The 27,543-nt window shown below is 37.9% G+C and overlaps 1 protein-coding gene across 1 annotated transcript; it reads left to right on the forward strand.

The window, feature by feature from the left end:
- MYRFL (myelin regulatory factor-like) lies at positions 1-27,543 on the forward strand (the record flags this gene model as incomplete). Its single annotated transcript, XM_009578523.1, has 15 exons — positions 1-148; positions 625-824; positions 1,941-2,013; positions 3,305-3,415; positions 3,992-4,082; positions 6,917-7,117; positions 7,527-7,635; positions 8,105-8,214; positions 11,702-11,865; positions 12,464-12,527; positions 13,638-13,723; positions 14,494-14,565; positions 22,667-22,789; positions 24,841-24,949; positions 27,469-27,543. Coding segments are annotated over 15 exons (1,736 nt in total), but the record flags the coding sequence as incomplete, so codon positions are not given.

Consider the following 27,543-nt stretch of genomic DNA (forward strand, 5'->3'; position numbering starts at 1 on the left):
CAACTGTTAAGGACTGTGCTGCTGAAGTGCAAGAATATGACAGTGATGGACAGAATGCAGCTTTGGAAAAATGCTCTCAAGCTCTAACATGGCAACCATATCAAACTTCTCAGTGGAACAGCTTATTTAACTCTAATTATGAAAAACTGTAAGCACTGATGTTTGCACTTGGAAAAAGTGGTTTCTTGGGGGTTTTTTTTGCTGGTATTGTAGTTTTGTAGGAATAAATGATACATTTGGCATCCCTTGTTCTTACTGAAAATAAGACTGGAGAAGGAGGCATAGCAGGCATGATGGAATATGAATCTGCAGATGTGCTTTTAGGTGAACAGAGTTCCTTTATACCAGATTTTTAAGTGAGGGTTGTGTAAACTCCTCCACCTCTGGTTTCCAAACATTTCATGGGTCAGACTAGAATTAGAGTACTCTTTATATGCATTTTCATTTTCACACCTCTAAGAGGCTAAGAAGAAAATACTGGTAGAACTGGTGATTGTGAAGATGTATTTTGGCTCCCATTTTGTCAGTAAAAATCAGATGGATTTTCAGACCCCATAAAAAATAGGAACTCAAGATGTCTCTTGATGCCTGTAAAGTTGCTATTCTTTCTTCTTGTTTTTGTAGACCCGCTGTAGGATATCACATTGTCACAGACAAAGGATTTAATTTTTCAACAACAGATGATGCCTTTGTGTGCCAGAAGAAGAATCATTTCCAAATCACAGTCCATATTGGAATCACTGGACATCCAAAATATGTCAAAACTCGGCTGGGGGGGAAACCAATAGAAAAGTTTTACTTGAAAGCTTTTGGAATAAAGGCAAGTATTTCTCCTCTTTGTGATTATTATCCATAGAATAAGGTAAATAATTGAAATGAACTCTTTTCTTAGTCATTTTTGTCAAAGAACAGACAAGAGAACTCTTTTAAGTTACTAGTGACTTCTGTGTGGAACTCGTTTGCAAGGAAGTGGTGTTTTATAGATGCTTGTGCTGATATATGCTGAAAGACGTCATGTTTGCCTGTTTGCCATGGTTTTACTGACTTCCCTCTCTTTGGCTGAAATTTTGTTCCCTGCGTGGGCAGTGCAGGGGTGTCATCTGGTGTGTAGGTGGCCAGTCTACCCATTGGTCAAAGAGATGTGTTGAAAAAAACAATTCACAAAGCAAAGAAAAAGAATCAAATCAAATCTGTTTTTCCTGAACAGTTCACATGTAGAAAACCAACAAAATTTCCCCATTTCTTCTTGCCAGGCTTTCCATTTTCATTTTAAGAACCAAATTCTTCCCAGCCAATATGGGTCCACAAGCTTGCATATACAGAAGTAGTAAGAAATTTTAATCTTTCTGAGAGATTTTACCAGGTTTCTTAGTTACCGCCAAAATTCACTGGTGTAAAAAATCCATGTAGCTCTTTTACAAGGCAGTTCCTACCAGTTTTGCTTAATGCATTCTAATGCAGAAGAAATGAGGGAATATTACTGTCATCTGTTCCCATCTGAAGCAAAGTGCTGCTTGGTACCATTCCAGAAAGTTACAGAAATTTACATTAAAATAATTTATGGAACTACCTTGCATAGGTTCAGTTCTCATGTTAAATATCTACGTTTATGCTTCAGGATAGAATAAGCCAATAACAGTCTAGATTCAGAAAGCAAATTTTCTTTTGCAAATTACTGCATAACTTTTGCTTTTTTTTTCCTTTCAAATTATGTCCACAGAATGATTTGGGGCTTCAGACTAGCTGGAACACAGCACTGTCAGGTGTCAATTGATCAGGAGTCAATTCCCATGTTACTTTCTATACAGTTCCATGAAAATGAGAGAGATTTCACTGTTTCAGACACAATTTGCCTATTGATTTCTATTGCAAATTTTATGCAATGTTTGAAAATGCAATATTCTTGTTATTTTTGAAAATTCTTTTTTCTTTGTAGGCAGAAGCTCCAAATCAAACAATTGCTATTGAACAGTCTCAGCCAGATCGAAGCAAAAAAACTTTCCATCCTGTTAAGTAAGAATTTTGAGAAATTTATTCCATTTTATTTCAATACTTGATTGGTCGGAAATGTGAAGTAGTTGTTTCCTGGAAACTTATAGTAGCTCTAAGCCAATCTTCTGATCTTTATCGAAATTCCATTCTGGATGTGCACATAGAATCACAGTAGTAATATATACCTGGTCTCCCTTCATTAAGGAAAATTTTCAGCAGCTTTACAAACGTGTTAAGTATGCCTGTCCAAAATATTTATATGCAGCTAGCAACACTGTTGTATAGTGTTTAAAGCTGTATGGCAGATACATTTCCCATCTTAAGAAATGTCGGTAATGTTCCTGTTCTACACGGGCATGAGATGTATTTGCAGTGCTTTTAAGGGGGAGTGCCTCTGCTAGAAACATACATGCAGCTTCTCCCTGGAACTCTCCGCCATTCTTCTGCATCTTAACTCACTGGCAGAATCAATGTTTGTTCTTCTGGTGTAAGTGTCTTCTGTTGGAGCTGTTCTGTTCGCTATAAATAATTAAATAAGCCTTAAACTAGAAAAAGATAAGACAGTGTCAAGTTTGACAGGACACTGCTGGGATAAAGGCTGCAATATATAATCTGCAAAAATGAACTTTAAGCTTGGGAGAAGAGCTTGATTTTCACTTAATTACCTCTATCATGGCATTTTTCTTCCTTTTGCATACTGAAGAATAGAGTCTGGGTGTAAATCATTTCATGGGTCATGATGGTCTAGTTTTCATTTATACCAGATGAGAACGCAGTTGGTGGACTGTTGTTTTCTCATGCAAACTCTTTATTCATATTATTTATCACTTACAGGAGCAGTGCCACTATGTATTCGAGACATAGGCCTATATTTTATACTTCCAGACATAAAAATTAGGTGCAGGTGAAAAAAGGGACAAGCAGTAAAATTTATTAATTTTAATGTGGACATTCAGATCCAATAATAAGCAACGTTACCCTTGGCAAGTAACAAATACCCATCCTATGGAACACATGCAGTTTTATTATTTTCAAGACTGTGTACAAACAGACTAAGAAACACAAGACTCCTATTACTAAGAACAGTTTCCCACTGCTGGTGCTTTATCCTGTTTGTTTATCTCCTTGACATAGTCACTGTTTTTAATGCATTTTTATAAACCAGGATTACTGCATTTTTACTGGGGTTTCTCTGTTTTTTCATTTGTCAGTTTTTCTCAAAACTGTTTTGATGAGTTTGAGGAAATCTGGCTTGAGCCAGGTAGATCTCCAAATGCTTATTTCCCTGATCTTGTTTCCTTTTCTATTTTAGAGTTGATGTGCCAGGAGACCAGATAACTAAAGTAACACTGGGAAGGTTGCATTTCAGTGAGACAACAGCAAATAATATGAGAAAAAAGGGGAAACCTAATCCTGACCAGAGGTATTGCTGTAGCTAGTTGGCCTGTGTGTGTGAAGTGGAAAAGAGAAGGTCTACTTTAGAATGGAGCTGATGTTTGTGAAAAATCTCAGCGTTGCCAAATCCTGTGGTTTTTTAAATTTCAAATTCTGTGATACTTGGTATCTGCTTAAAGGCCTCTCTTCTAGAGTCACAGAATGATGTGAGAATAAAAGAAAATATCTCATCCTCATGGTTAGAGATTGTTTCAGGAAATCACAGCCAGAATGTTGGCTGACAAAATCAGGCAGCCAAAAAACCAAATAATGATAATTTTCTTCTGGGGAAGGAAGGGTCTTCATCTTTGAGTCTTCATTACTTAAATTTGTCAAAATTACTGTAATCTTTGTTCATTTTCAGTGATTGTGGAGCTTGAAAGAGCATATTACTTGAGAGTGAAGGAAATATTTTTTCTTTCATGTTGTAACATATATATTTAAAAAAATGTTCTGGCTATCTTTTTATGTATCAGTAATAGCAGTTGCATTTAAAACATTTTATTTTTTTCTGTGAAAAGACATTACTTCAATTATTATCTTGATTAAATCAATTTCAAATTAGATACTTCATGCTGGTAGTTGGATTGTATGCTGTCTCTCAGGACCAATTCTACCTACTGTCTGCAAATGTCTCTGAAAAGATCATTGTGAGGGTAAGTAGAAATTTATATTGCTTTCATGTGAAAAGTATTTACAAAACTGTTTTGATATTCACAGGAGACTATGAGGGGGGATTCTTGGGCATAAAAATTACCGTTGAATCAAAAAGGTTGAGGGAAAAAAATTACAGTTGCATATTGTATAAGTTTGTGATTATCTTTTAATTATCGGGATTTTAAAATGTTAAAAGTAGAGCTATAGAGGAATTTAAAAAGAAATCTTGTTGTGAATTCCAATACAAAATACGTTGATTTTTCCAGATAGTTTTTTCTTTGAGGTCAAACAACTTCCTGCACTTGCCAGGAATTTGGTAAATGCTTTCATTGGCTAGATGCTTGATTTTCAAAGGAGGATGAGAATGAAAAAAAATGTAAGGAAAGAAGGTCAAGCAGCTCTAGGAAGATTAAGACTCATAGCTGCCCCTTTCCAGTGTGTTTCCAGGGTGTCCCAGCTCTTAATTTGGTGGTTGTAATATAGGTTTCAAAATAGAAAAAGGAAGAATTGGTCTCTCTTCCTCATAACCATTACTTTTCAGTCCTCTGATCCACATAAAATTTTTCTTTTAGTACTCAGCTATAGCCTACAGTTAGAGTTAGGCTTGGAAGAGAGAAAAAACCCAGAGCTCTATTGTAACAGGAGCTGTGGAGTGTTAGGGTTAGGAGAGAGAGAAAGTGCGGAGCCCCAGCATGAGTGGGGTTGCAAGGGGACTGCCAAGAGAAGGTGAGGGCTGCCAAAAGCTTTCAGTCCTGGTCCCTTTTTCGTCTGACCAATAGCTGGTGGTTAACATTTGAACTGGGCATAGTCTAGGGTTATGGTTATTTCTAGGGTGAAGATTATGTTTAGGGCTTAGAAAGACAGGAAATGCATAGGTGTTGTGTGGTGGGGCTGCAAAGGATGGTGAGGGCTCTGGAAGATTGCAGTCCAGTGAATTTTTTCATGTGGGCCAATCGAGGAGCTGCTTCTTGTTTGCCTGGAGTCTTTCTAGTCCTTGGCTTATGGTGAGGAATAGGCTCAGCATTTTGTTTTAGAGTCAAATAAGACCAAGAGCTCTAGCGTATTAAGTGGGGCTGGGAAGGGGCTTCTAAAGAAAGGTGAGGGCTGTCAAAAGCTTTCAGTGCTGGCATCATTTTTTGTAGGCCATTGCTTGGGTCCTTTTTGGTGGCACATCATCTGCCTAGGATTATGGTTACAGCCTGGTTTAGCATTCGGGTTTGGAGAGAGCAAAAGTGCAAATCCCTAGTATGTGTGGTGTTGCACAGGGGTTTCCAAAGGAAGATGAGGGCTTTCAGACAGTTTCAGTCCTGGCTCCTTTTTCATCTGGGCCATAACTTTGTGTCCTCTTGTGCCATAAAGCCTCTTCCTGCAGTTACAGTTAGGTTTCTGGAGGGCCACATGGCCGAGAGCTCCTTTCTGGGTGGAGCTGTGAAAGGGCTTTGAAAGCAGTGTTTGGAGTTCAGTAGTTTTCTGCTCTGCTGAGAATTTTTATCATCCTGGCCATTGCTGTGGGTTCTTTTATTGCAGGACACTGAAGCATTGTGTTTGTATCATGCCTGCATATTTAGTTCTTTTCTTTTTTTGTCCATTAATTTCCACAATACTGCTTTCGTCTGAATTTCTCTTTCTGCATCTAGCAGTGTTACAAATATAATCTTTTTACTAATTTGGGAAAGCTGTTTAATTTTCACATTTGACTCATCCTTGGGATTATTGTTACCTTATAAGATATATATTTTTATGTAAGATTTAGAAATACGTTTTTCTACTGTTTTTAATGTTAGATTCTTTTGAAATTGCAATGAAGAGAGCTCCTTCGATGTGTGCGAGACAGTTTTTTAATAGGAGTCCAGGGAATGAGATTTTGCAAACCTGGCCTCTATTCCAGACAAAGAAAAAAGAAGGCTGTGATTTGAAGTGGTGAAAATATCAACAGGAAAGCTGGAAAGAAAAAAAAAGTAATTTTCCAGATGTCTGATGGGGCTTCAGTGGCAGGGTACAGTGAGCCATCCACTGGCTACCTTAAAGTGGCAAAGCTATGCAAATGCACTGCGAGAGAAAGCAGCTCATGTTCTGGCCCTTTATACACTCAAACACAACTTAAGAAAACTACCGGCTGAGTAGTGGTTATCAGGCATATCAGATCATGCTCTAATTGTGGCAAACAGTGATAAGTGCACAGCACCGTGCCTTGAAGATGGAAAAGCCTTGTGAAAGCCTGGCTTCTTTAAATGAGTGTGAACTTTTTATAGTGATCATACTCTTGTCAGAACTCAAATTTTAAAGCCTGAATTCAAAGTTTAAAAAAAAAAATTAACAAAATAAATTACTGAAATCAAATGCCTTTTCTAATTATGCACACTCTGTTGTTTTTTTGGTGTTCTTCGAAAGACCCTATTTCCTTGACAGGAAATTACTAATACGAGTTAATTTTAAACATTACAGAGGGTTTTATGAACCACATGTGTTTAATCTCTGCCTTGTTTGCCCTTTTCTGATTTCCAGCCTCAGCTAAAATTTGCTGGTAAATAAATGGTTATGTGGCATAATGTCAAAGTTAAAATTTGGAAAGCTTTGGACATTGATAATTTAGCTTAAGATGATAATAAAGTAGAATTCAAGGGACAAAGCGATGAGGCCAATGCTGTATGAGTAGAAACACTTACTTAGAAGTGACTCCACTCTGGTTTTTTCTATTGGTGTGTTAGAAAAGCTCTTGAATACAGTTTAAATATTAAAGATCTGGCATTTCATTTTCCCTGAATTCCTGATAGAATAAGCAATAGTACATCTATGCTATGCTATATCTTTAAACACCATTTTTTTCTTCCAGGCATCTAACCCAGGGCAGTTTGAGAATGACAGTGATGTACTGTGGCAGCGAGGACATGTTCCAGAGACAGTAGTCTATCATGGTCGAGTAGGAATTAACACAGATGCACCAGACGAAGCACTGGTTGTCTGCGGAAATGCAAAAGTTATGGGCAAAGTCATGCACCCATCTGACAGCCGAGCAAAACAGAATATCCGGGAGGTGAGGGCTGTGGAGTGTTTAGGGCATTTGTGTTTGCACCACAACACATGTGTGGATCATTGTTCTGACACGTGAAGCAGCTTCTTTATCCTGGGTGTGCTGAAATGCTGGCCTAAAGGAATCGGGTGTACCGCTGTGCTCTGCAGAGCCATCGCCTATGGACTTCGGAAGAGGCTGACCATAGAAGCTGGGGATATCTGTGTAAATGGGAGTTGTCAGACTGAAGGGTAACTGGCAATACAAACACAAATAGCATTCTGCTAATGGGGAATGGGAAGATTGTCCATATTTTTCAATGCAAAGATTGGCCAAGTGGCCATGTCAGGCTTGTTGCTCTCTCACTGAAGTCCTAGATGCCATGACCATTCTTAATGTTTCAACATATGAATCTTGGTATTTGTCCAACTAGGTCGATACAAATGAGCAGTTGAGAAGAATAACACAAATGAGGCTGGTGGAATATGATTACAAGCCTGAATTTGCATCTATTATGGGAATAAAAAATACCCATGAAACAGGTATTCAGTCAGCTCTGTTCCCATTTTTCATTAACTTCCACTGCTGTTCATTGTGCTGTTCCTTTTAACACCCTGCTATTTCATCCTCATTTCTTAGGATACTACAATTGCACACTTTTCTGTGTTTCTCTTGTGATATAAAAAAGCCAAAATTAAGTATTTCTGGTAATTTTCCAACTTCGGTTTCAATTTTTAAAGATAGGAGGTTATTTTTCCAGAGGTTTAATGAAAATGAAGTAGAAACAATTTTGCTCTTAATGCAGAGAAATGGGAATTCTGAAGGTTTCTATTTGTTTTCTGTGGAATGGGAAAAAAAGAAGTGAAATCTTGGATTTTCCTACCACAGATAAATTGTAGATCATGTTTGGCCCTACCTGTAGCTTTTAGAATGGTCAACTCAAAGCACACAAGCAGGTCAACAGTATGCCACTGTGTTTCCTGACTTTAGTTTATGTTATCTTGTGAACAGGAATAATAGCCCAGGAAGTGAAGGAGCTTTTACCTCAAGCTGTTAAAGAAGTTGGAGATGTTTCTTGTAATGATGGAGAAAAAATAGAAAACTTCCTCATGGTTGACAAGGTATGGTCTTGAGAGAGAAAGTGGAGGTGTGTATTTAGACTGTTCCTTTCACATATGGAGCTATAAACACACTATGCTTTATACAAAGCATTAGGCCTCCACATGTATTTACAAAAATAGTGTTTGGCAAATCATTGAGAAAAACTGAACCACCAGGTGTTAGTAAATGGCTGAATCTTTTAATGACAAAAAGTATTTACATTAAAATCTCGTTATAATAATAAATAAACGTACAATAAAAGAGAAGCGGAAACTAACTTTGCTGAATAAAGGTGGATAGCAATTTCATAGCATTGGTCCAACAAGTGGGACTCCAAAACATTCTTTTGTGTTTAAGTGTTTAAATTAATTAAGTGTTCCAGAAGTGAATTAAGCAATGATGGCATTCTATTTCTTAGATAAAAACTTCCTTACTCTAATCCTGGTGTAATGATTTCATACCAAATACAAATGCTAACTCAGTGTGCTCTGTGGCAAGGTATTTTTGGCCATCTGAAATCCTTATTATTGCTTCAAAATCATATACTATAAAATGTTTATACCACACAAAGTAATTACCATGCTCATAGGTTGGAAACAGTGCCTTTGTCTATCGTCCTGTGCTCTCTTCCCCTACTTTTCCTGTAGAAATAGGAGTGCAAGGGACTGTCAGTCACAGTCCAGTCACACATGACTGCAGACAGTGCTTGGCCACAACATTGCTCAGCGTGGCCCCTCTGTTGTGCACTGGTTCACTGCAGATCAAGGACCGCTTTCCAGCTTTTTCCCGCTTACAGCTGATAATGGGAAGAGGGAGGTTTTACAGATTGGTAACCTTGTCTTATCTGGATGATGTCATGAACACGATCCTGTATTCATTATAATCATGCATTCTTTCATTATTCTATAGAAAACACAAGTTTACACTACCAAACTTAGAGAAAATATCTATAAAAATTACTGCATTTCACTTGTCTTCTTTTGATGGGCTACAAATATGTTAAATTCATAGGTTAAATCTGCTAGGCAGTCTTCTATATAAAGGAAGCATGAATTAGACACTTTAAATAAAGTTGTGGAAAGAGCACTTTCTAGAGATACTGTTGAAAAGGAGACTTTTAGAAAATATGCTGTATTTGGTCAGGGTTCCAGCCTGTAGCTGATTTCTAGATGCTCACGGAAGAACAGTGGTGTTAGATAGTGACACTAGGTTCATTTTGCCTGTTAGCCCGTCCTGTTACATTGTGTGACAGCTGCAGCGTCATTTGCATTTTTGAGCCCCCACGAAACTGCTTTGGGGTAGTCAGTTTTTTTCTGACAAAACTTTTAGGTTGGACAATTGAGCTTTGGATTTATAACTCTCTTTGCTGAAATATCACACAAAATACCATCTGTACCAGTGCCTCACAGCACTGCTGTTTGGGCCCATCATGTAGTTTGGGTCTCTGGACAACGCTTGCCAGGATGTCTTCCAGGGATGTGACCTAGCCAACGGAGAAAGCAGGGCGTGATTCTGCCGTGGATGTGGCCCAAGCAGGAATGAGTTGTTACAGCAATGGCTTATTTGCTGCTTAGCATTTTCTTGACTACTTGGCTAGGTCTGGGATCACTTCACAAACACTTTGGCATTGTTTTAATACAGTTAGGTAAATCTGTGCTTTCTCCTCTTTCTCCTAACACCTGTGGCACAGCACATGAATGTCAACTCTGTGACCTTTGGGGTCACAGGGGCAGGAGAGATCTGTGTCTAATAGTTTAAGATGTATATTGAATTCAGAGATTTGGAACATCTGATGTCCAGGTGGAACATCTGCTTTAGATGTCTGGAGCTCCCAACTCCAGAATAGCTCAGCACCTTGAGTAGTAAATGAACATTGCTTCATATCTTTGCTTTCAGTTAGGCAGGTAATGAGGCCTTGAACTTTGTTATCTCACATTCCAAGTTTAGTTCCAGATAAGCAGGATATTAGCCGGTTTGGTTGTGTTTCTTTGTCAGTTACCTGTTTGGAGCTGTTGAACTCTGTAAAATTAGTTGATTGCATTACACATTTGAACCAGGTTCTGCTACTTTCTAGAGAAATGTCTCAACCACGTGGAAATTTGCTATTTTGGGACAAGGATCTTTCTTCTCAATCACACTGTCCTCAGTACTTTGTCATCAGTGAGGCAGTAAAATTCCAATCAGTCCTTTTTTCCCAAAGAAAGTATTCCTTCATTTTGCCAGATGAGCCATTTTCTCAGCTGGTTGAAGTCACCTAGAAGAGATTCACGCATGATTTGAAGAGAATGGAAAGGACAGCTGCTACATATCATTGATATGAGGACAAGTGACCATATAAATGATTTCACAGTTCTAGGCACATGAGGTTATTTTGAAGTCACTTTTTAGTTAAACAGGCTGTTGGTCTTCTGGCAGTAGAGAAATTTGCAACTTGCCACCGGATACCTCTGCTCTGGTTCTGTTTATACAAAATACTGTCTGTTTTTGTGGAATGCAGTTACCTTCAAAAGAAAGGTGTATGTGGCATTTACAATGTGAAAGGCAAAACTCTGCTTTTGCCTTACTTCTGCATGACTTGACTAGACTGGAACACTTAGCAACATTAACTGCAGTAATAGCTTCATCCAAGGTTTAATGGTATCAGTCTGGTTGTACATTAGTATGAGAAAGCCGTTCTTTCAAACACAGCAAAGAAAGTATGCTGTTACCATGCTCCTGCAGTGGATCAGTAACCATTTTTGGCTCAGAAATGGATAAAATACTTATTACCTGGATAGTTGTACTGAGGGCTTCTCCAGCAGCAGATTGATACCTAGACGATAAGCAGGGGGTGGAAGAATAGAAGGCTTTTCCTGGGTAAAATATTAAGGAGTAAATAGAGGGTGTCTGAACTGTTTTAGTTGCGGAGCTGATCATGGTATTAGAACTTACAGGACTCCTGTAAGAGGCTGGAGAGGTTGAAGGGGAGAACAAAATATTATGCCATCACAGCTTGACCTTTGGTTTGGATCTTTCCCTGTCTCGCTGATTGCTGTGTGATTCAAATTATGTGTACAACATGGATAGAAACTGTGGCTTGTCTGAGCCAGGTTAGTCAATCCTCTAGGTAGATGGTTGGATGTACATTTTGCTAAGGGAAATCTATGTTCAGCTGCAGCACTACAAATCAAATAGTAGATGCCTGTTATGACACTGTTAAGGCTTAAAATTGAACACAGTATGAAGGTAAAACATAGTTTAAATTCTTGGTCTACAAAGCCCTTTAGGTTCTTCAAATTTTTCGGAAAGTCCTCATTTTCAATTTACTACAAATTGAACATAAGCAATTTTTACAATCTAGCAGAAGGGTTTTATAGTCATAAGTTCATCCCATTTACAGTGAGATAACTTGTGTTTGCATTTTAAATATTCAGTGAGTCCTTACATAGGTAAATTCTGTACTCATTACTGCTTGTTACATCTGATTGAATATACTGTATCTAATTTTGTCATTGTTTTGCTTCTCAGGATCAGATCTTTATGGAGAATGTTGGTGCTGTAAAGCAGCTTTGTAAACTAACCAACAATCTTGAAGTCAGAATAGAAGAATTGGAACAGTGGAATAGGAAACTGGCCAGGCTGAAACGGATGAGCAGTTTAAAGTCAACAGGCAGTGAAGAGAGCAAAGTCAGGTACCTCTGTCTGGAATGTTCTCTGATGATAGTTGTCACAGAAACTGGTAAGGTGGTCTCTGTGGTAGAAGTGAAAACCGATTTTGCTTGACAGTGGAGTTCAGCTCATTTCTAGCATTTAAGTTGGGCAAAAAATGCAAATTTCTCATATTTTTTAACTCACTGACAAAATCAGTATTTGAAATGGCTGTTAAATTGCAGTCATTTTTGTAATTGCTTCAGTTGCACAAAGCAAGAGTAGATTATGTCCAGTTACAGCCCTGGAGCTTGGAAATTGCTGCTAAGAGAAATCTGCAGAGCTTCTTCTGCAAGAAAGAATCTTTATTAGTGCTTCAGTGGAAGTGATGAGCATTTTCTATTTCTAAACCATTTCCCCAAGTTTTCTTTGAAATCAAATGTAGCATTTAATAGCATTCACCTGAACGAGTTAACTGGAGGCCTTTGTTCTTGAAAATGAATCTGATGACACTTTTGCCTTTCTCTTTTTAAATGTTAAAATTGCAAAAGCAAATGACATTAACACCCTATTGAAAATGTCTCTTTTTCATTTATTAGTTGCTGAAGCATTTGAATGTTAAAGAGATTTTCTCTCTTACAGCAGGTATAGTCGAGCTACTAGTCTTTTGTCATCAAAAAAATCAGTCCTGCTAAAATCCAGCAAGGTGAGTGAAATTAAATGAAATATGCCTATGAGAGAGTTTTTGTAAGTGCTGAAATATTGGTGAAAGCTTTCATGTTTCTCAATATAGAATCAAATTCCTTAGCCAGAATTATTTAGTGTCATGCTAGAATCTTAAAAACTAACTGTACTGAGATAGAAAATACATGTGAGACACTTCCACTTCTTGCCTATACATTGTGTGTGTGAGAGTAGATCCATGCTGTGTGATGGTGTGAAGGAGGAGACCTCAACAGGAGAGAATTGTTGAGCCTGTAGGTGTGCTCACATGGTGCAGTGTAGCCTTACACAGAAATGCTTGTTTCTGTTTGGAAGTCTGCACAGTGATAATTCTTCCTTAGCTTTCTTCCTTGGATGAGTCTTTCACTGTGGTTTGCAGTTAGTGTCTCCTGTTTTGTGCTGGATAATGCTGTCTTTCAGGTGGTTAAGACCTGGATAGGATGTTGTTGCTATTGCTAAATGACTTCGTCTTGCCCATATTTTGGTATAGAAAGAGGAGACCCCTTTTCACGGGGATTGAATACGTTAGGGAATATATGTTGACCTTTTTCAAGAGTGTCTTCCTAGGCTGCTAAGTCCTGTTCTCTAAGATGAACCAACGCTAATTTGCCTACCTTGCTTTTGCCGGTGCCAAAGAGCAAGAGAAAATAATAGGTCAAATGTTCTTTATTCCATAATGACAATCAAATGCTCCATCATCTAAGATCATCCTACTTGTTTGTAAAATGCTTTTCTTCTGTTTTTACACCAGGTTTAACATGGTCAGAGCATATACTAAAAGCTGCTCATCTTTTAGTTCTGGCCACTGCTTACTGAGTTCTTAATTTGATTTTGAAATACTTCAAGAGTATGAAAAATGGCACCCTTTCTTCTTGTGTAATGTTTGTGTCCCCAGATTATCAACAGTGTGCAGTGCACTCACAGTTTAGGGAGCCTTTTGTTACTTAAGTTTTTCTCTAGACATTGACCCCTATCTAAGGATGACTTGTACAATTCCTCTGAAAGAAACAAGTTTAAGTTAAAGTCAGACTAGTGTAGTATTTCTTAATCTAGTTACGTGCCACTTAAATTAACCAAACATTTTTTTTTCTAGGTTTGTTTGTCAAAGAGGAAAGAGTCTTGCTCCATGAAGATCTTCCGGGTGACTATAATAGCTTTGATTGCTATTATGGCACTATGGTAACAATTAATTATCAACAAGTTGACTTGTTTCTCCCTGCCCCTTTCTACTTATCTCATCAGAAAGGAGATTGCAATTTTTTTCTTCTTCTCACCCTTCCTACTCAAAGAACACAATGTATTACAATTAACAGTGAATATGCCTGGTAATACTGTAAAGTTGAAATCATTTTAGAAAAGTGAGGTACTCATTTGGTGCACACGCTAATCTCTGTCCATGTCACAATCTATGGTGCACCTTGTATGTGGCTCGTGCTAAAGGTTCAAAGCTGGACTCGTGAGACTCTGCATGTTTTATGCAATCACTCTGTGCCTAAGTACAATTTCTGATGTACAGAGTGATTCTGTTGTGTGAAATGAAGCTGGACTTGTTCCCAATGTGGTGGGCAGTCATGTGACTCTGAAAGTTTAACTTGTGACATTGGACTTGTGGAAAGAAAAGTATGCTCTGGACTTTTGAGATTGCCATTTTCTGTTTCCAGTCCCAAAACCTGTGGCTTACAATCTCTCTGTGAACTGAGTACTTTGAACTGGTGTTGTCATTCTATTTACGATAGAAAACTGACCATATTTTGTGTTGAATTTAGCCGTTTACAAGTATCTGACCTAAACCCCATTATATTCAGTTGAAATTTTTCCCACTAAAAGGGAAGTGATCAGGTAGTTAACTCTTACATTACTACATTTGGACAAGGTGGTGCCAAAGTATTATTCATATTATGTTACGTAAGAGATGGATGTAAATCTACAGAATAATTCTCTTTCTACAGTGCTTTGACAATATCGACCCTGTATTTACTTAGCGTTCATGACAGACATTTTGAAAAACATCAGATTTACAGGCAAGTAGTTGAATTAGTGTTAGTGAATTAGAATTAGTAATAGGTTGTGGACCAATCTGTTTTGGTCCACAACTCTGATGTCCATTTCTTAATGAATTGTTTTTCTTTTTCTTCATCAGCAGTACCTCAAGTTCTGTTGTACCCTCTCCCTCTACCACTACAGCAGGTACTGTATCTCTGCTGGTCTGCATACACGTAACAGGCTTTCAATTTCTGTGCTATTATAAAATGCTAATAGACACACAGCACTAGTAAGAATTATGTCTTTTTTTTTTCCTTTAGCATGGCAGGGGGAAAGCACAATTTCTCAGAGCACGCAAGCCATCAGCAGGATCCCTGAAGTGAATTTCTGTGACATTTTGCCTTGTGACAAAGTCTATTGTTGTCCAATTCATCAACAAAAAGTCAAATATCTAAGTTACGAGAAAAGCAATGCAAAGGAGAAACGTAAGTTGAAACATTAATTTCTATTATTTACCATTTGAATAAACACTATATGAAGAGTGTGGGGGAAGGGGCAAGAATCTTTAAACGTAGTTAGCTTCCAACAAAAGTGCCTAGTCCAGAGGATTTAAAAAATCCTGATATAACTAATCATCACTGTAGCCAATATGTTTTTGAAAAATCTGGCCTGGTTACCTTTAAGAGTTCTGGGTCGTAAGATGTTTTGTCAGGTGTCATTGTTCTTCCTGGTCTTCTTCATGGTAAATGATTTCGTGTGAACCAGAAAGTCATTAATGCTTTCAATTAACCTTTGGCTACAGTTGGCCAGGAGTTGATTGGGGGTAGTGGAGGGTGAATTAACAGATGTAAAAAAATCCAAAACATTTAATGGTGTCACAGTGTGGGGATACTACATCTTTTCTGTGGGCAGAGACAGAAATTTAATTGCCAGAAAACATAAAACAGAATTAAAACTCTGCTCATTCAGACAGGGTATTTGAGTAGAGAAATGTTATTTGAAGGCAGAGCTCTATGAAATAAATTACTTTTACTGGAAAGAATTCTCTTTCAGATATTGTCTGCCAGATATTATGTGTGTAGTATGTGAGTAGGTGTATTGTTTACAACTTTTATAATATTTATGAGAAAGATTTTATACATAAAGGCATGTACAAATTGTTGGAATCTGTATTCCCCTTTCCCAGACCTTAACACTGTCAGTGTCTAGCAGCAAGTGTTAGTATTACTAAACCCAGCATCCATACTCTTCCTTTCTTGGCCTTGGGAGCAATTCTTGCACCAACCACCATTGACAAGTTGAGGTGAAATCGGGGACGAATGCAGTTCAACCTCTGAAGTACAAATGTGTACCGGGGCAGGCATTGCCAATTGCTGTGACACTCTTACCACACGAACTGTTTCAGTGGGATTCACCCACTGGCCGTTCTTTATACTGCAAAGTGCTGTTGTCTGCAAACAAGCTGCACATCAGTGGTCCTTGTGATTCTTGTGATTAGTGCTGCAGTAAGCCCTGTGGCAGATATAGCTCAATACAGTGCTTTCAAGAGGTCATACCTAAGTGATTTGTATTGCTCTGAAGCCTGAAAGAAATTAATCTCATTTACAAATGAGGGAACTGTAGATGGATGAAAATGAAATATGAAAACCTTCTATCCCCAGCTGGCTGCTTTTGATATTAGGTGGAAAGAGAAGATAAGAATAAACACAAAGCATTACCTTCTCAAGGTCTTGTGCTCCAAATAGCATTAAGTGTGGATCCAAGAGTGAAAAATCAGCACAGTACACAAGCTACTGAAAGATTTCAGATCTGCTCAAGTTTAATGAAGCTGAATATATCCCCAGACGGAAAGTAACAATGTCAATATGAAATCCAAACAGAAGGAAAACCAACAAGCTGCTTAATGTAGCTGTAGCCAAGATAAATGAAAAGGAAAATGTTTTCAGAACAAAAAGCTAAGAGTTGAATATGGGGAATAATCAAGATAAACAGTGGATATTTTAGAATCAGCTGATTAGTCTGATTCATGGAAAGATAAAACTATTTGACATTACAGTTGAATTAAATGCTAATTTAGGAGTTCATATTTAACAGACCTTTTATTGTTCCACCATGTGATACCTGAATTCTGTGGGTGCAGGCTACTACTGAGTGCGTCCAGTGTAGATCCTAATCCCTTGCGTCTCAGATGAATTGAGGAGAAGGCTGTTAGGAGTGTTGAAGTAGGAACAAAAGCATTCATAAGCAAGAGAAAATTTATTAAACAAAAATTCAGCACATCTTTATGTAGTCTAGCTTAATGTGGCCTTTTTCCTTATACTTTATTTGTTTTAAGAACTGGTTTATCTGAAGAATTTAGACTTTTGAACTCCTATTGATTTCAGTGGAAAGGAGGAGCATGAATACTCTTCAGCATCTGGGCCTTTTCTGCTCTCTGCTTCCATGCCATTAGTTCTCATTGTGTTAAGTGTCACTGGTAACTAGGGGCTCTCCGTAATTTCTCTTAGACTGTTGTTTCTCCCTGGTGTCTCTCCCCTCACAATAAAAGCTTGGTGAGGGCTCCTGCTGGATTTTGGTCAACTTCATGTATTTTCATTTATTGTCTTCAGATGGTAGTTAATGGATTCATAGCAAGGTACTACCACAAGAAATCATCAGCAGGTTTTTTCCATACTGCTTATAGAATATTACAACTCATCTGAATTAAAACCAGAAAGTGCTTGAGGAAAAAAAAAGAATACCAAATTTATTGGATGAGTTTATCTGAATCTTATCTGAAGATGATGATTGTCCTCATTACATTCTGGTCATGCCTATACTTTTATGTTTGTTATTGAATTGGATCTTCACACCCCACATGGGCCTTTGAGAAAGCCCTCAGAGTTACCATATGCGACAGAGTGGAAGTTTACCACTATTTATTGAAGGCTGCTACAGTATTTTTTGGTGGTTCCTAGTGTTCTCAATTGGCAACTTGAGCTCCAAATAAAAATAACTTCAGTGTTCTGTTTTCTACATTTCATTTGGATTGCATCAGCTTAAAGGATGATGAAATAATAATTTTATGAAGAGTAAAAAACCAAGTAAAAATAATTTTCTGTGCTGGTTACTGACTGAGTTTAAATAGTTGAAATCATAGTGAAGTAAATCTGTGTTCATCCTAGTTTTTATACAAATTTCTGATACCCACTTAATGCTTTCTCCCATCATCTGTCAAAGAATAACAGTATTCAATGTTTAGTAATTCAGAGTATGTAATAAATATTCCTGCCAACACTTGCATAGCTGAAGTATCGTATCTACAGGGCAACATCTTTCTTTCAGTGAGCAATCTTTTACCTTTACCAGGGGGTACAGGTTTTCCTACAGAATAGTTCTCTGTTAATGAAAATGTAAAAAGGCAGGGAACATTTAATGCATTGCTAATGTATCTAGACTATTTAGAGAAAACAGAAGAAAGTGAAAGGAAGATGTGACAACTAGTTTGTAAATTAAAAGGAAGAATGAGAGAATGAGTAGGTCTTTTTTAGATCTGCCTCAAGACCTACCGTACATGTATAACTAATTGCATGTGTTCAGTAGCCATTTTTCTAGGTGTGTGGCAGCAGATCACTGTGTAAAGAAACGGGACAGCAGATGACCACTAAATGCAACAGTTACCACTTAAGTTGGCAGACCTGGCAAATGTGTATGATGAGCAAGTAAATAGAAAATGGATTCGAGGAATAACTAGCAGCAGTATCACAGGTTCATATCAAAACACAAAAATGGTGGAAATCCCAGAGATACTTTTGTATTACATTGCTTCTGGGTCCTCAGATTCCAGTTGTTAATGTTGTTCCACGCAGTAGTCACCTACTAGCATGAGGAAAGTCTGAATTTTCGTACTTCCCAATATTGAAATGCAAACGAAAATCTGGAATGAATAATAAAACAGTAAGGTCAATCCAACTTTCTTGTTTCAATCTCAGTGAAATAAAGCATTATGATCCTTCCTTTTGTAAAATAAATTTTTATACAATGAAGCAGTGACTTCTGTTCTAAACAGTCATTTTGAAATCAGAATGTTTCCTTTGGAAAATGTGGGAATGGAGCTTTTTGGTATTCTAGAAATACATGATTCGTTTTTTTCCCAGATGAAATGGTATTTGATGAAGCATGTTAGTTTAGGCAAGATCAACATTTCTCAGTGCCAGTTTATTGGTAACATGTCTCTGGACAGATTCTTGGCTGGCAATTAGTGTAAAAGCACAGGAATAGCTTTAAACCATTTCCCATGGGCTTGAAGGGCCTTTTGCCTTCCCCACGTTGTACAATATGGTGATTATTCAAAAGATCTTTTGAAGATCTTTTAAAGAGAAAATGAATAGAGTAAAAAAAAAAAAAATCAGCTTGTATTTCCCAGCCTACTTTAGTGTTTGAAATTACAGAGGTGACATCAGTGATCATGGTGATCATGTTGTTAGAGCTGTATTAGTTTCTTTAATTTGGTGACTCATCCTTCTCTCTCTGAAGTACTGTGTCTCACTTGGGTCAGTCCTCAGTGTCTTACAACTCACATTCAAAAAGCTAAGTTATTCCCCTGGCCTATGTTTTTGTGGCAGATGCCTATTTATTCATTTTCTCACTAATAAGAAAGATGTGGCTTTATGATCAGATTTGTGCTGGAGTGCCTGACTAGATGCTGACTTTCATTGCCTCTCTATTATAACAATTGGTGATATTCTGTGTGTGGGATGAAATCTTTTCTATTACGCTATGTTTTGAAATGTTTTAGATATCCTGTAGTATTTCAAAAGCTTGCTTCTTGTTATCTACAAACTTCTTTTGACTGTATATATCTTCTTCTGAATAGAAGTGCTTTGTATTTTCAAGGTTTCTCTTGTTGGTTATGCATGCCTTTATCCAAGAGATAATTAACAAAACACCTTCCGGTGTTGTATTTATGTTTTGCTGTTACAACTGTGCAAGGCTAACTTGGGGACATTTGTACATACAACCTTTCACAGGAAACAAAAGTAACATGTTACCTGAAGGAGATCCAGTTAAAAAATCTAATGGAAGACCTGATCTTGGAAATGACTGTAAGTCCCATATTTTTTAAAAAAAACTGTTGAAATGTGTAATTGTATAGCTTTGAAGAGCTACCTTTAGGCTTGGAATTCTGCTGCTGGAATTTAGAGAAGTTTCATTTATAACTGGTCATTATAGAGAGTTAGTACTTAGGAATCTATTAAATACCTGTGATTCGTTATAATTTTCTTGTCATTGCAATTTATTCTTACATCTTCATTTGATTTTTATAGATGTTCTGGCTGCCCTCTCTAGAGAGTTCTTAGACTTTGCTTCAGGTGCAATAAATTGACAAGTGACGTTTTCCTTGACAGGGGCTGAAATCTTGTAAGGTGCTCAACACTGCTAACCCTTATACAGCAAAATTGCTTAAGCATATAAGTGTGGTATTTGTGTGCAGGAAATGCACGATACGGTGTAAAGGAAGTGTTTGGGGTTTGGCCCAGTTGACCTAACAGATTAAAAACATCGGCTACTGAAAGGGGCCATCTCTACCTTAGGATCCTGACGCTGCCTGCATCAGTGGAGATGCAGTGGAGATGAAATGAAGTTCTTCAACACAGGACATTTGATTTCAGGCTTCCCTTTTAGTGACTGCGCACTGCTCTCAGAGCCAGTCTGGGCTGAAAATACTGATTCTTTTCTGTGAAGATGAGTATCTGCTGATTATGTATGTTATAATGGCATGCTCTGACATTCATTCAATATAAGCAGGATTATGCCTTGTCTTTTCTGTTTATGTGGATGCTCTGTTGTAAGGTTTGGGTTTTTTTATAAATGTTTGATTAAAGATCAGGCAATATTTGGATGATAAAACATCTATACACTGGCATGCACTTAAAGCAGGTTGCTACCCCGGGCCACGTGAGGAATAGAAAACAGGTTCTGCTTGTTGCCCGGGTATGCCCCTGTGGGATGATCTGGGAAAAATCATTCCCATTCTGATTTTTTACATGGCTACACACCTCAGAAAAGAGCCTCTGTGGCATTACTATGATACATATTGTAATGAGATGCTGTGTCATAGGGAAATGTTCAGCTGTGGGAGCTCTTTGAGACTAACATGCTCAATTTCCCTCTGTCACTTAAGCATACATGTGGATATTTGCATGCTGAAAGTTAAGTATATGCTACCACACAGATGTTTTATAATCAGAGCACAGGTCAGCCTATAATCATTAAGATTCTTTGCAAAGTAGGAAACTGTTGCTGTAGAACAGAGGAACAGAAACACAAAACCAGTGTTCACAGGGCAATGTAAAGAGCAGGCTTGGGCCTCCTGAACCAGGTCCTCCTTACACGTTGCAAGACTTAAAATTAGCAGCTTGATGCTGTAGGCAAAAGCTGGAGTCTGGCTGTCTGCTGATGGCTCACACACTCCCTCCACACCTGGGCCTTCCCCAAACCATTGGCAGTGTGAGTCTAGGTCTCCTCGGGGTTTTAAACCCGTTTGGCCCCTTCTGTTTGAGGGCCCTCCACAGTTCAGACTGAAGTGGGCTGGTTTAGGGGTCTGAGATGCTGCAGGTCCTAAGTATGGACCTGCACTGATCGAATGCTGTAGATGTATCCAGAAGAAATAAGCTTTTCAGGTTGCAGCTCAGTACAGTGATTGCTAGGCCAGCTGTGAAAGCAGAAGCTGTGCTGCTGTGTTAGCACACTGGCTCTTGCTGCCTAACTCTCCACCCGGTTAATCTGCCTCGGGGAAGAGCCACACCATTATGGCTATATTCTTCATCTCTCCATAACTGGCCACCTTAGAGAACACCTGCATGGCACAGAGGTGCTGGCCCAAGGTATCACAGGAAGCCTGTGGCAAATGGGGGAACTTAATCCAGCCTGGCTAGGGACATAATCACTCTGGTAACCAGTTACTTTCCTCATCTTTCCTGGTAATCAAGCTATGGTTTGAAGTTGTTTTTTTCCCCATAAACTGGTTTTTCAATTACTAGTGTCTAGATATCTAACTGCATTGCGTGCTGCCCTGAAACATATTTTACGTGTGCATAAATACAATGTATATACATCTGTTTATACATAGGATGTTGGGCTAATTCTAAAATACAAATTTTTGTAGAATTTTTATTCCATGTTCCCATTCCTCAGACTGTAAACTTCCTCCAAGTTCAGGATGTAAGTGTTTGGAAGATACCAATATAATATCCTGTTTTTAGTTGTTCCTATTGCCACAGTTTACTTAGGATCAAAGTGCATATATATTTTTGGTTAGCTGAGCATATTTTGATTCATATTTCCTGATGTTTGTATTAGAATAGATAGAATATTACAAAACTCTTAAGTTCTTGCAAGTTCAAGGCAGTGTTTTATGAAGAAATTGTAATATTCATTAGAGTTAGGTAGTTTTCCTGCACATAGGGTTAGAAACAAGTTTTGTTGCATTCCAAATTGTTTGTCTCAGCAAAGATAATGTTTTTCAAATTAATAGTTACTTGCATGAGCGTGGCTTCTAGTACATCAAAATGAACATTGGCACATTTGTATCCTACTTGGACTACCATCAAAATAGCCTTCAATGTCTGCCCAAAATAAAATGTTACAGTATTAGGTGCCTGCCCACCTAATATATTTGTCCTTGTAAATCGAACAAGGATCTTCTCTTCCCTGTAATGGCAGAATGAAGATAATCAACAAAAGGCTTTTTACTGAGCGCTGATTTAGACCTGTAGCAACTCCTGTAGTGGCAAGCAAGGAAGTAGATGCCACTGTATTAACTGCAATTTTATTATGCTTTTATCTAAGATTTCTGAAATAATCAAGAAGAAAACATTATTCTTAATATTTTTAGGGATTGATACAACAATCAGTTCCATACAGATTTTGGAAACTCAACAAAGCATTGACAGTCATTATTGTAGTAGAAATCTACAGTGCAGGTAGGTAAATTGTTTTAATATACTTTATTATGGTGGAATAGAATACCATTAATGTGGCATGGCTACTTGGCTGGCTTCTTCTCACAGTTGTTTCCTCTAGTGTGCAGGAGTTTTTTCCACCTTTTTGTATTTTTTCTTTTTAAATTTAAACGCAATTTTCCATGTTTTTGCAAAGATACTATCTATCTCAAAATCTTATGTGCGTTAATGCCACCTTTTTCAGGTCTGGAAATTACAGCTATGTTATTCCTGTTAACAAATATACGCCCATGGATGTAGAAATCTCACTGGAAATAAAGTAAGTACAATTAAAGATAATACATACATAACAAGACAGTGGTTCTTTTTTTTTTTTATAGTAATTCTTGCCTGATTTCTATTGTGACACTAATTTGTCCCTACTCAGAGGAGTGGGACAAATCTATGCACAACTAAGTTCTTAACGTAGACCTTTGGGTAGATCCTTTGCTGTAGCATAAGCCCAATACTGCTCTCAGCCCAATGACAATTTTCACCCATTAATGCAGATACTAAAGCCCAGTAGTATTAAGGTTCAGTTTAATAATCATTTGAGCAGACATGTATGCATATATTAGCAGGATTGTGGCCTGTAGACTAGGAATTTGGTGTAGAGAAATATTATTAGGAACACGTATATATAACTCCAGAGAACACCTTTTTTGGCCAAGCACTGTAAAAGGGTATTTTTGTGCCGGAACCTCTGGTAATGTATAAAATTGTGAATTGCAGCGGGAATAAGCAGCAAACTTACTCCTCTCAGCAGATACTTTCTCCTCAAATAAAAGTCTAGCTCCATTGTGTTCTCTTAGAAGTAACAAGTTCTTTCTTTTGGGGTTCTCTGAGAAGGGCCAGCGATAGCCAGAATAGCTGCCAAACACTCTGCTTGATGACACTTCATGAGTCCAGTCTCTCCAAGAAAGGGCTCTGTGAAGTTGTGGTCTTTAGGTCCAGTCTTTTGATCTTGAATACTATCCTTGTAAACATCGCCTTTTTCAGATAAGAGAAAATATAACAGTACTCCTGAAATGCCTGCTTCTTTTCTACAGCAGCTGAAAATCTGTCTTTTAAGTGTGTGCCATTATAAACTAATAATGCGACCCTCCCATGTAGGGATTAATACATCATACTCAGAGTTTCACTGTAGCAGGTGCTGAATTTATTTTGGATATTGGTTTGTCGTTTGGGGGAGGGAGATTTTCAATACACACCTTTGCTATAAACTTTCACTAAACGAAGCTGCAAACTTAACGAAACCCAAAACGCTTAAGAAAACGTAAACATATTTTGGATTATTGCTGTGTCCAAATATTGTAAGACACTGTAATTACTTCAAAAATTTGGAAAACTTTTATGCCTGCTGAATAAAATCAGCTGAAACCAACACAGATTATTGCTGACAGCCTGTGTAGGACAGAGAATCTGCCATATATGAATTATATGCTTTAAAATGGATGTTTCTTAAATACCTCGTTAAGGTTGTGAAAGCACATTTTGCTGGGGGTGCTTCATTGTTCCCCAGAGCACAAACCATAAATACTCATGTCACCTTTTCCCCACCTTCTGCTTTCATTTTTTCTGCTAGCCATTGCCATATCTGAGTTCCTTTGGATCTCCAAGGCATTTTTGTTTGTTTATACTCTTCTCAGAAAAGCCATCTGGTAAGCTAGGAACTGCTGGAAGCCCTCTCTCTAGGGATAGTTTGGAGAAGATGTGACCACGGGGTCTTTGCTGTTGAAGAATTCTGAATGAAATTCTATTTACCACTGCTTTCCCAGAGAAAGTCTGGGATATTTTTACTTCTTTTTAGTGATATATTTGCATGTGTACAGTAGCAAATGGGAGTTATTTATATAGGTCCCTGTTTTAAGTCTTATTATGGGTTTGTCTTCCATAAAATTTATGTTGTGTTTAGATGCGCAGGTACTCTCTGGCACAGGTACGTTATGCCTATGCATGATGTAAACCATGCAACTCAAGCATGTCATGACCATTAATTTGTATAAGAAGTCATATACAATAGCTTCTGGTATGAATATGCTTGAGGTTTGAGGAAGTTTAGTGTACATTTCTAGATTTATCTTAACAACTGTAAAGATCACCCAGGTTTCCAAATGCCCTCCATTCGTGGGAGGGAATGGGACAAGATTAGAGGTTGGTGGCTTAGGTTTATCTCCTTCATACCAACCAGTGAAGTAAACTCCTCTGCTTTATTTCTCCACAATTCAATTCTTAGGATTTTTTTGCCTTGTATGTATTTTGTATTTTTATATATGATTCTTCTATTTAAGAGCAATCGGATAGATCCTTATTTTTCTCTGTTTCTTGAAGCACCACAGAACCATTAATTATATTTCTCTGCAAAGTCACATTTGGAAATTATTGCTCCCATTATTCTTCAAGCCGAAACGGTGGGAAGGACTTCCTAGAAACTACACAGGTAAGATTTTTGCAGCAATACTCTAGCTTGTGGGGTTCATTTCTATATGCTGCCCAGCACATGGCTCTTTTTTCATCTCTCACATTAAAGATACTGTGCAAAACTGACAATAAAATTGAGCTTTATGTAGGAAAAAAGTGTTCATTTTTCTGATAGTTTTGGTGGTTGAAGCCATACAATGCTGAAAAAATTTGTGATTAGCTTTAACCTCCCCTTGCTTTCCAGAATGGTGTTCCCTTCTATTAGCTCTGCTTTTCATAAAAGCATCAGAGTCTCATAAGTAAGACGTCATGATCCCTCGAATGACGCCCTTGATTCAAGCAACGTTGTGTGGATGGATTCTGGAGTAGAGGGAGATACGGAAGGTGGAAAAAACTTGTTATAATACCTAGTTCTGCTGAACAGCCTTATACACTGCTGTTTGTAATGAATGAATAAAGAGAGAAAAGAGACCATGAAGATCTTCAGTTCCAGAGTGTGGAAAGGAGGGTAGCTCATGCCAGCTAGTCACCTTGGCCTTGTTAATAGTGTGTTTATGGAAAAAAGAAATCGTCTATTAGAACCTGACTTACAAAATTAATGGCTACAAAATTCTGATCTTGATTAAGGTAGTAGAAATCCAAATGGTACTTTGAGTCTGCCAGTCATAGCTGGCTTTGGCATGAACATAATGAGATACAACCTTTTTGTAGGAGTCAGTTTTCTGCTGAATTTTATAAAAATCTATCTAGTGACTCTCTACAAGGGCAGTTTTGAGTCTACTTCAGCCTAACTCACCACTGTAACTCTATATATCTCCAGAGATACTTAAGAAATAGGAGTACTTTTCACCCAGGGCCTTAGGAGAGAGCCCTCCAAACTCTCATCTACTCTACTGTTTCCATAATTTTCTTGTGGGTAGTGAATTCCAGTTTTTAAGTCTTGAATTCACTGGAAACAATGGTAGTATTTCCCTTTATTTCTGTGTGAACGGGAGTTTACCAATAAAACTCTCTAGGGAAGGTTCTTAATTGTAAAAGCAAGAGTTGTTTACGTGTCGTTCTCTGGATTGCCTCAATGGGAATAAAAGCTGTTAAACCATGTTAGCTTTTCCCAGTAAAGAAGTATTTAGAGACTGGATCTTGCAAACTTTGATCATCTCCAGTAAATTGATGAAGGCCTTAAACTCCCTTCAAATTAGCTGGAAATAGAAGATTCTTTCAAGGCCTTGATTTGTCCACATTGCTTGGAAATGTTTATTCTGGCTAAAGCAGGAAAGGCAGAAGCAAGGATAGTAGCATTTCTGAACATATTGTAGGAGAAATTGTGCCATACGTGATATGTTCTTAACTGATTTTAAATTACTTTTTTGGTGGTTTGTCAAATAGAGCAGTTGGGATACCCCCACCCTTAAGCTGACTTTCTGATCAACTTTTCAAATGTCTTTGCAAAAAGTTACAGGCTTCTCTGCAACTGCTGCAAAGCCATCAGAAAGCCAAAATTGTCCAAGTTTTGACCTGTCTGCTGTAATTCCAACAGAATTGAAATTAAGTCAGACACAGAGAGTTTCGCAATCTATGAAGCTTACTGCCAAAACTGGTCAAAGACATTTCCTGTGTCAGCCTGAAATCCACATCAAAAGACTAAAGCTAACTAGCCTCCAGCAGCAGTGAGCATTCAGGTTTGATATGACTCAAAATAGAAATGCTGCCTAGTTGTAGAGGTTTTTTTCCAAGATTTTCCTAGGGACTGGAAGGCTTATTCCCTGCCAAAGGGTAGGACAGCAATCATCTGGACTCAGCAGTCTCACATAAGTTGTATCATGCGAACATATCATCTCCAACAGAGAGCATGTGTCAGAAAGTGAAGGGAGGAGGGAAAGATGAAGGAGTTGAGATGCTAGAAACTGATGAAATAAAAGTTACTATGGATCATTAGGTTAAAAAGAGGTGAGAATTGAATTTTATTTTATTCAGTGTAGCATAAACATTTCAGATACAAAATACATTATTTCATTTGTACCTGGCAGGACACGGCAATCAAAAATAGCATGAAATCTTGCCTGCGTCCGTTTTTGAAATACTGAGTGAAGATGCTTTTCATATCTTTAGAATATATAGAGGAACTTTCACTGCCTTCTGAGGACTACTAAAGTTGCTGTTTCAAAATCAACAGAATTGCCATTTGCTACTATTACACCCTAAAGCTCATGGGCTACCTGGCACATCAGGAACAGTCCCTATTTATTGTGGGATTTGCTTGGAAAACTAGAGAGGGAGTTCAGTTATTTAAAGCCAGCTGAGTGTCGCTGGGAGCCAGACGTCTGTCAGTTCCTGGGCAGAGCTGATCAAAGCAAACCCACATTTGCAAGGTTTAAAGTCAGCACTTTGTCTTTAAATACCCTGACTATAGCTATCAAGTCTTGTTATCGTAATTACTTTGCACTGCATTTGTCAGTGAAATGTTTCCAGAACCTAACCTTCTCTCCAATTTAATGTGAAATAAGGTTATCTAATCTCTCTCTCTCATTTATCATCTAGGGACGTCAGCATATTTGGGCTCTTCCTGTAGCTAAATTATATGACAGTGCATACTATTTCCGTGTAGCTGTACCG

The sequence above is a fragment of the Fulmarus glacialis genome, unplaced genomic scaffold (assembly GCF_000690835.1).
Source record: "Fulmarus glacialis isolate BGI_N327 unplaced genomic scaffold, ASM69083v1 scaffold37895, whole genome shotgun sequence".
Lineage (NCBI taxonomy): Eukaryota > Metazoa > Chordata > Aves > Procellariiformes > Procellariidae > Fulmarus > Fulmarus glacialis.